The 9,855-nt window shown below is 39.0% G+C and overlaps 1 protein-coding gene across 1 annotated transcript in view; it reads right to left on the bottom strand.

The window, feature by feature from the left end:
* Positions 1-9,112: 9,112 nt before the first annotated feature.
* Positions 9,113-9,855, bottom strand: part of LOC103899993 (multiple epidermal growth factor-like domains protein 6) — a 188,632-nt gene continuing 187,889 nt past the window's right edge. The window contains 1 exon segment of the mRNA XM_019472408.1: positions 9,113-9,192. Coding sequence (XP_019327953.1) covers positions 9,113-9,192 — 80 coding nt within the window.

Here is a 9,855-nt window from a genome sequence, read left to right as displayed (position 1 = left end):
AGGTGTGCCCTGTGTCAGGGGAATGGCATGAAAAGCAAAAGCCAGAGATTTTTTTCACCTCTAATGAAGGAGGTCAGCTTTGCGACTGAAAAAGGATAGATTGAAAATGAAGAATCACAAGGCTGGGCAAAAAAATGACGACAAATAAGAGTTTTATACTATGGTAAGGAGGCACTGGAGTAGGTTATTTTTCACTCACGGACCACCTTCTCTTCCCTAACGCTGGTTCCCGAATGATCCCAAATGTGTGCCCAACACACCCCATTAATCCCTCCCTGCTGAGTGCAAGCTTAGCTCCACTGAGCCCTCACCAGACCTGCAGATGCAGCTTTATCTTGGTCTCTGCAGATGCAGACAGGTCAGAGGTTTTCACAGGTATCATGTGTATTTAATGTTTGCCAAAATTTCTTGTGTCGGGGACTGGTGTAGCAATAACATACTTGGGAAAATAATTGTGAAACATTAACAAGTCCTTATTGTTAACAGGTGTTTCTGGCAGAGGTTCCTTCAGGGCAACTTGGACAACACACCACGGTTGAGTTGGTAATGGCATTTTTTCCCAGAGGGACCTTCAAAGTTTCTTGTGTGGTGCTTTGTATTCTGGCAGCAGAGTCAGGAAGAAACCCAGTTTTCAACATCCTCCTTCATGCCTACTCAAAATAAAACATTCATTTATTGGCTGTAATGTTTTTCACATCTCCCATGACTTGGCACATGCTTATCACGTGATAGCTTTAGCGCAAGGCACTGAAGCACCGTTTATGTACTCAAGATAACAGGCACTGTCAGTTCCTGAAGTGTTCAGGGGCTGTTTTCTGCTTGCACAAGCACTCACTGAGATATGCATTAAAAGGGATTTTTACTGCTGCGACGTTTAGGTGAAATCATTCTGTCCCAAACCCTTATAGACCTTTTTTGATTTTCCCAGAGAAAGCAGCCCTGGCTCTCTAGAGGACCCTGTGTGGTGGTGGGGGGGCTGCACCCCTGGGAGTAGCACTGTTCTGGTTTTTTTCTTTTTTTTTTAAAAAAGCAAAAAGAAAAGCTAAGGCTTTTTTTTGGAGCTAGAAATCAGAAATAAGAGAAAATTCATTGCAAATTCATCATGTTGCTATACTTAGTTTTTTAGGGTAAAAAAAACGGACTTAAAGGGCTGGTTGCACTGCCCCCATGTCAGGCATCTCCGTCACCCCTCGTAGATAGCCCATTATCAAACCAGTGACATTGTACTACGAAATTAATCTGCAAAGCTTTCCAGGGGAAGGAAAACTCCAGGTACTACTCCACAGCGGAAGGATTTGCAACAAGAAACCAAACCAAAACAACCCCTGCCAACGCTCTTTTCAAAGATGTACAGATTTTCCAGGCGTTTGACTTCCACCTTAACTTTTAAAGTAACATATCTTGGCGAGAAGCTTTTTGCTACAATAGCTGCGCTGGCAAACTGTCTCCTTTCAACACATTCTTGAGTTTGTATTGTAAGTGGTTTTGCCACACTGGCAGCCAAAAATATCTATTTTCTGATCAAATTCACCAGCTCTTGTGAAAATTTTAACATGCTAAATGTGACTGTGAACAGTTCTAATAGTTCTTCAAAGCGTCTGTTCAAACCTCTTGCTTTTGAGAGGGTGGAGAAGGGCTCTGCAAAAGGCTCGAGCAGAGTGATGCCTTGGCCAAAGCAGTTTGTTGTGAGGCTGCTCCTGCAGCACTCCCATCCCTCGTTACCCAGGAATATGTCCCGTATTTCATGCGGCGCTATTATGCTTGCTATTGTGTACTTCATATATACCCTTAAGATTAAAGTAATAATTAAGAGCAGCCTTCCCATGTGCCTAGGAGTGCAAGGCCAAGATCCACAAAGGCTACCACAACATAAATGTCAAATAGAAAAAGGAAAAAAAGCAAACCGACAGGCAGGAATTAGCCCCCCAGCCTCTGCTCGCACCAATCTTATTCTTTGCTGATGACATACAGCAAGGAATCCTACTGCGTATCTTACAGGACATATAAATCACTTAAAACTGGATTTTGGGTTGAAAAAAACCTCCAGCTATGAAACCCAGAGAATTTTCATTAAGTCACTTTGTAAGTAATTCATAGCACGCTGAGACTTACAAAATAACAAAGAAATGACAGGCCGTTTTCTTGCTAATGAGAACTGGAATAACAGGGCAGAATCAGTGGGAACATGGAGTATTTCCACCCCAAGTATGGCTCCACTTAACCAGGCGATGTGCGCTCGGTTAACTCTGGTGCTCCCACGCTGGAAAGCCCCCATGCCACCTTCAAAGCAGGGGACAGAGACAAGGCAACGCTTGAATTTCACAATAGGTTTCCTTCATGTTTCTGGATGAACTAAGAAGGACACGTAGGTAGAAAGGAAACACCGATGCAAAGTACAGAAACTTCTGCAAATTGGAAATCTGCAAATTTTGTATTACTTTTGGTAAAAGGTTTGTGCAAGCACTAAGGCCACCTGAGCAGAGATGGATCACAGTTGCTGCGGACAAACATGGTGGTCTCAGGGCAGGACCATCACCTTGCTACGTTTGTGCAGCCTTTGCTCAGATGGGCCATGGCCTACAACTGATGCTAGTAGGTTATACTTCAGTATATTAATTAATTAGCCAAGATTTGACCTCTGAGGAGCAGCAAGCCTAACTCTTTGATCTCTTACACCAAGAAATCAAATACCTTAAAATAATTAATTAGTTTAATTATCATTAGGCCCTTGGAGTCACTAGAGGGAGACATGAGCACATGCCTTAAGCCAAGATGCTACATCTGGACTGGAAAAAACACCCAGTATATGATGGCATGAAGCATTTTAAACATTAACTATAATATCTACACCACATGCAGCTTCTCAAGATGTTTTGCTGTCATCAGCTTGCTAAAAGATAAAGATTTATTGGGCTATTACTGAAAAGGAAGCTAGATACTGCCAAATGGCATGGACAGTTAGATGACTAGTTGCTGACATCTTTATTCATATATAAAACAACACAACTGAGTTGTATTTCTTTTAACTACCATGCTTCAAGAAATCAACAAAGCAGTGCCTTATCATACAGAACTTTTAAGTCATTTTTAAATCATTTATGGACTTTGGACAGGTTTTTTTACTGTGTGCATACAGAGTACTCTATTGACACGCTGTGAACTTCGTGCTGACTAAAATAAGTGACAAGCAGTGCTGGCTACAGATTGGTTTAACAGTGTCTGAAGATGCTGAGGGGACCATACCATGGAGCAATGCTTCCTAGATCATGGTCGCAACATCACTTTTACTCCCATGCCATATATCTACTGCAGGCATACATGAACTTTTCAAGTGCTGCAAATGGCTTTTCTAAAGGTTTAAGACATAGACCAATGCCAACCCTGCACAGGTTGAGAATATTAACCCACCATGACCAGCTCTTAATGGCAATCATTGGGACTGAAAGGTTAGCGCAATAACGTCAACAATTTCTTTGAATAGTTTAAATATTGTTTCTAATAAAGATATTAAGTTGCAATGATTATAGAGCTATCTTTATAACATGTTAAAAAGATGACAAACGAACTTATTCTACTCCTCGTTGAAAACTGTATGAAAAATGAAGTTAATCCCATATGACAAAGTCCTGCAGTACTACAGAGCTCAATTTAAAATGTTTGCTCTAAAATTTAAAAATAAGTCCAAGCCCATAGAGCTGTTCTCCCAGAAGTCAGCTAGCCATATCTGTCCACTTTTTCTCTGACAGCTTGATATACTGTCCCCCCTTTGTTACACATTTTGAATTCAATTTAGCACGCTACTTCCAATTAACCAGCACACACTTATTGCATTATTTGGCATTAAACAGGCACATGTGTTCCTTTAGCTCCTGCCAATGTGAGAAGACAATACCCCTAAGGTGAACGGGGCTATTTGTTCGGCGAGTATTAGGCTCTGGGAAGTGTCCAAGAAGGCTGATGGAAGCCCGCAGGTGTGTGGTTTCAAATGCCTTCAAAGTGCTTCATGCCCAAGTCTTCCAGAAATGTTACACTTCATAACCATCCTCTTCCAGCAAGATTTATGCTGTGTTTTGAATATTTCTAATACTCTGGAGTCTGAGTGCCAGAAACCTCTATTTATCAGGCTCAGTCACTGGACAAGTTGCTCTGGTCAGGGATCATATATAAACCCATTTATGTAAAGGCCATTATTTATTCTGTACAAACTACTAAAAGCAGGTGTGATTTCAATGTGTTTGCTCTGAATGTGAATTAGTTTAACAGAGTAAAGTTTCATCCACAACATAAGGCTACTGCTTTAAGACTATCAATAAGGAGAAAACAAGAACAAGTTTTAATGACATATTTATATAAAAAAATTAGCATCCTTTCACTATGATACGTGTACAACAAAGTACAGTACAGTTTTGAGATACATCCCACATATTCTTTGAAGGGGGGTTACAAATTCACAAAGAAATAATATTGCTATGCAAGTGCTTATTAAAAGTAATAAAAAGAACAGAATAAACCATTTATGCTCTAGAAGTCTGAGATTCGTTGTTTACCACTGGAAATTGCTTCACACAGTGTTAGAATTTAAAGCTTTGACCCCGCAAAAGAATTACCGGGCACAGTCACAGTTCACGCACGGAGCTGCTGCAGACAGCCACAGGTCAATGTGCAGGAAAAGTCCTTCAAGAACTGGGGACTGAGAAAGTTTCTGGCCTAACCATTAAAAAAGTAACACGGGGATGGGAGAATGGAGGTTTCTTGGTCCACCAGTTCTCTCAAGGACCCTTCCTAAGCTTTTCTTTGCTCTGATAAGAAGCTAAACTCTAACAGAAACATTGTTATTTGTCACTGTTAGATCAACAGTATGAAGACACGATGGCTCCAAAATATGTCTTTGGCTCTTCTGGGAAGGACATAAAGGTATAATTTCCATGTTTGTCCCGCTGGCAACTCCTGATACTATGATGGTTATTACTTACACAAACAGAAATCTGCAGCCAATCAAAATAATATGGTTGGCAAGAAATCTGGGCAAACTTTAATAGCTACGGTTCTTCAACATAAAAAGGATAAAAGTAGAATAATAATTTTTGGCAGGGGAAGCGGAGAATTTTAAAAATTCTGATTGTTTTCCTATGAGGATAGTGTTATAAATACTGAAGTCTAACTTAAAACATGTTGTTCTGTTTCATGAATTCACATTGAGTAAGATTCTGCTGGACCCACCAAGTTACACTCAACTCCTTTCCACTCTTCTCGAACTGAAGTTATCTGGAATACACAACAAGGTAAGAGAGTGGGATTTGGCACAGAAACTGCATGGTCGAAATAATTTAAATGCCTTTCTGAAAGGAGTTATCTGTGCATGCAAGTGTGTTACAGTGGAATACACAGAGCGCTCTTTTCAAGAAAGCATAATTAACTTCAGCCTTCTGGGAAATGGAGAGCCAAGAAAGGCATTTACCAAGTGGAAGATGGACATGAATTTAAATATAAAAACCATTTTCACTGAAGTTTCCGCTTTCATTTTCAACAAGCTCCAGTGCTATGTTTAGGACAGTATCAGCCTGACAGTTTTTCGCTGGAATCTGATGAAGCAAATAAGCAGAGTTATATTATTTTAGCAGTAAACAAACTCACTTGCCACAAAATGAATCTATGGAAAAGTTAATTTAGTAGCTTTTCCATTAAAAAGTACATGCTGCCTAATAAAGACTATTTTGTAGGCACAGAATTAGGTAAATTTGTTAATCTGCAGTAAGGAGCACCATCAAAACATATTAAAGACATCACAAGCAAGTAAACTTCCTTAATTAATAGCTAATGATGTAAAGTTTTGGCTCTTCTTCTAGAAAATTACATCCTGTAAACATTTTCCCTGCCTTGTGAAAAAAGTAAAAACCTTCACAAATAGAGAACCAAGAAAAGACATTCAAAACTACCCCATCAAAAGCAATCCTTTAATATTTTTGAAATATTTAATCTGGAGTTTTTTACCTTTATATGATGGTACTTTGTTTTGAAACAAAGTCATATTAAGTCCCAAATCAGAATGATCTGTTTAATGGCACTGAAGTGAACTTCTTTCCCCAAGGCAATAACATAAAGAAGCTAAGAAGGATTTTGAAGGAGGAATGAATAAATAAGACTACTGCATGTGAATGGTTTTGTAAGAATTGGCATTTTCTGATTTAAAAAAAAGTTTGCTGAAGTATTTCCCAGGCAGATCTACCTGGGCCTCTAATTCATTGGCACAGGCTCAGTATCAGTCACTTAAAACGTGTTTCATCATGTACCTAAAATTGTGACATTCTTTAAAAATACTTAATACAAAAATCTTTTATTTCCTTTATACTACATATTTACAATTCTATTATCAAGGTACTGTGGAAAATGTAAACAAGTATACACAGGTGTAAATAATATGGCTTAAGAAAGGTTTCCCTTTGATTAGCTGCTCTAATCACATATCAGTATACACAGGTAAGAAAAAACCCCAGTACATTTTATAAACTGCCATCAAACAGCAAAATGTAAGTTCTTGGGTTTTATTCATTAGCTGCTGAGTAACCATACCAGTTGTCGGGCATCTTTCCTAAACTGAAATGTCCGACTTACTGGAATGGGGCCAGTGGAGGGGCACCGAGATAATCGGGGCTGATACAGTTGGGTCTGAGGGAGCAGGGTCTGCTCAGTCTTCAGCAGAGAAGACAAAAGGGAGGTATTATTGCTGTCTTCAACTACCCCATGCAGACTGTAGCCAAGATGAAGCCAAACACTTCTCAGAGATGCACACTGAAAGGATGAGAAGCAGCGGACCAAAGTTGAAACTTAGGAAATTCTGATTAGAAACTAGGGGGGAAAAAAAAAATCATGAGCATGAGATTTTCACTAGGACAGGGGCTCAAAGAGGTTGTGGGATCTCCATCCTTGGAGATATTCAGAGCTCAACTGGATGAATCTCCGAGCAACCCCATTTAACTTTGAAGTTGACCAGGCTTTGAAGAGAAGCCTGAACCTCCGGAGGTCTCTTACAACTTAACTTACTCTACGACTCTACGAAAAATCTTGAATATAATGCAATGCTTGCATTACTATTGTAGTTCAACTCTGCAGTAAATACACAGTTAAGATCAAAATATGTCAATTGCTTAACTTGGGTCGTTCTTCTCCAGCAGTTGCTAAGATTATATCTAATTGTCTCACACGAGATTTACCTTATCAGTTCCAGTTCAGTGAAATTGCCCCAAATTCACATAACTGCAGGATCAGACCCAGGCCAGCACATCTCCAAAAGAACATTTAAAATGTCACAGCTGACAGTAAAGCCCTGCTGAGACCCACACACTTCTGACTAGTTTTGGGACAACAACAATTTTGTCACATTTACATCAAATAAACTTTCCAGAGACATTCATAGAGCTCTAAAGAAGAAATGACAAGGGATCAGCATCAGCCCCTCTGATTTTCTGGCTTAAAGCACAGTTAGTTAATTAATTTTGACACATTCACAAATAACTTTACTGTGTTTAGGATGACTTTCAATACCTATGAAGTGATGAATAACAACAAGACAACTTCCATGAAGCTTGAAAAATATCTACCAAACCTGTATTGCTTCCAATAGATCACAGTTTGAATTAAAGTCCCAGGTGAGCAAGTGTCATTTGGACAGTTAATGACTGCAGATGTGTTTAAGACCTGAGGTAAGCCATGGGGTAAAACTGTTACTTCACCTACCCATTATCCAACCGCAACAACAAACATCTTTAAAAATCACAAGTTAGCATCAATTATTGTCACTTGTCTCTTCTAAGACAAAAACCTTCTCTTGCAGAGTTGCAATTTGTAATGGTGTGTGAATGGTAGTGTGAACACAAGACCTGGAACTGCCTGTACTACCACGTCTACTGAGCCCACGGTCCTGACGCCCTTTAGTAAGTGCACTTTTGATATAGTCAGACTCAAGAGGTTACTACATAGATTTTGTAACTCCTAACCTAAAGAGAGGTATAAAGAGGCACTCAGAAATCTTTTAGTCTGGTTAACTCAGAATATTAAAATAGAGAACATTATTTCTTTATAATGACACAGTCCTATATTAAAGAACAACCTGTCTAAACAGACAAAATAGCACTAAAATGTCTCTGTTCTATTAAGTGACCAACAGCAGCTGTTGAATGGTATCAGGACTTTTTAAAGCTGACTTAATCAATCTATTGTGCAGTAAAAGCACATTATAATCCTTTATATAAAGAACACAGATTATCTTTAAACATCTATCCTTGCTTACTACCTGCTTCCTCCCTCCAAGATAAAACTCTTTTCTGTGTCAGAAGGTACTGTTTGATGAGAACTGCTGCACAGTTTGACTTGACAAACCACTGAGAAACTCAACTGACAAGATGGGAGAATGCAGAAAGCCAGAAAAGCCTGACAGACGACACCATGCTCTTTGGATGACGGATTCAGACATAAGCGAGATATAGATGGAGACCTTGCAATCAGTCAACTCACACTACAAATGTGGTACATATTCTTAAATTAATTAACAACTTATTGAGGACTGTGGTGGATTCTTCTTCAGTTGCAAGTTTAAAATTAGACTGAACGCTTTTCTAGAACACACAATATTATTCAAAGACGAATTAATTTGGTGAATCCCACTAGTTTCTGTGCAATGTGATTTTGCAGTGAATCCATATTGGCTTCATAATCCATGAAACGCTCATTAAACTTCACTCTGGTTGTCAAGTGGGTTTAGAAAGTGACTTACATGTGGTGTGGCTCGTTGCACGTTGATACGTTACATACTGCTTATCCTGATACTCTTTGGAGCTGGTCTTATTAAAAACATGTCCAAGCTTTCAAACAATGAATTATATTATGTATCAGAAAGAATGTCCAGAGCAGATTAATGGAGGGGTAAGAGGCTAGGAATAAATACATGAAACAGATTCAACTTTTTAAAAGGATCCAGCTACTAAATGGCCTCTGTAGTCTTCCATAAGAAGTGTGAATACTTCAGTACAATTCAAGCTGAATTGAATAGCTGTTTTCATATCCAAATTCAAATACCGTCTGTGCATATAAAACAGTTCATTTATTAGTCCAAATGTTACTGTTGTAGAGCTTTTGGAAAAATATTCCCTCTTTCTTGAGTTTGTTCTTCATAAAAAGGAAGCTTTGGAGGGCCGCCTAGAGAATTAAGTAGAAACATGGTTTCAGGTCTATATAACATAATACTGAAATATTATATAGATTATACAATTTACACTTAAATAATTCAATAAATGGTACTCTTCAAAAGAAGGTAGAGGACCAAGTTACACTGGCCTCCTCACAGAGGCAGAGAGCAGGTAAAACAATAAAACATCTCTCAAAAGGAAGGTTCCCAAAGTGTTTCCTAGACTAAATGCAGAATTGTATGGTATCACCATCAAGCCAGTTGTGATTAGACTACAAGTGGGAGGAAACTTTCACTCAGTACTATATCTCATTAAGAAGAGAAATTATCTAAATTAAAAAAAACCCAAAAACCCCAAACCCTTTTGTGATAGTGCGATGAGTGCTTTAGCACACTCACAAATCAATCCAAATCCATTTTCCAATGTTTTGTCTACTTATCTGGCTTATCACATCTCACCATGCTCTTCAAAACCTGACACCTCTGCAGAAAGCAAGCGAATGTAATGGCATGCACAGCAAGTAAACCTCCTTATTCATCTTACAGAGGCTGTGAATATCAACTATTTCAGGGCAAGATTTCATACTGGCAGGCATAGAAGAGTGTACCGCTCTCCGGCACAGCTGTGCTGGAGGCAGCCTCGGGAATCTTGAACAGGGCTGTGCAAGATCTCC

The sequence above is a fragment of the Aptenodytes forsteri genome, unplaced genomic scaffold (genome assembly GCF_000699145.1).
Source record: "Aptenodytes forsteri isolate BGI_AS27 unplaced genomic scaffold, ASM69914v1 Scaffold179, whole genome shotgun sequence".
NCBI classification, from domain to species: domain Eukaryota; kingdom Metazoa; phylum Chordata; class Aves; order Sphenisciformes; family Spheniscidae; genus Aptenodytes; species Aptenodytes forsteri.
This window is presented reverse-complemented; position numbering and strand designations above follow the sequence as displayed.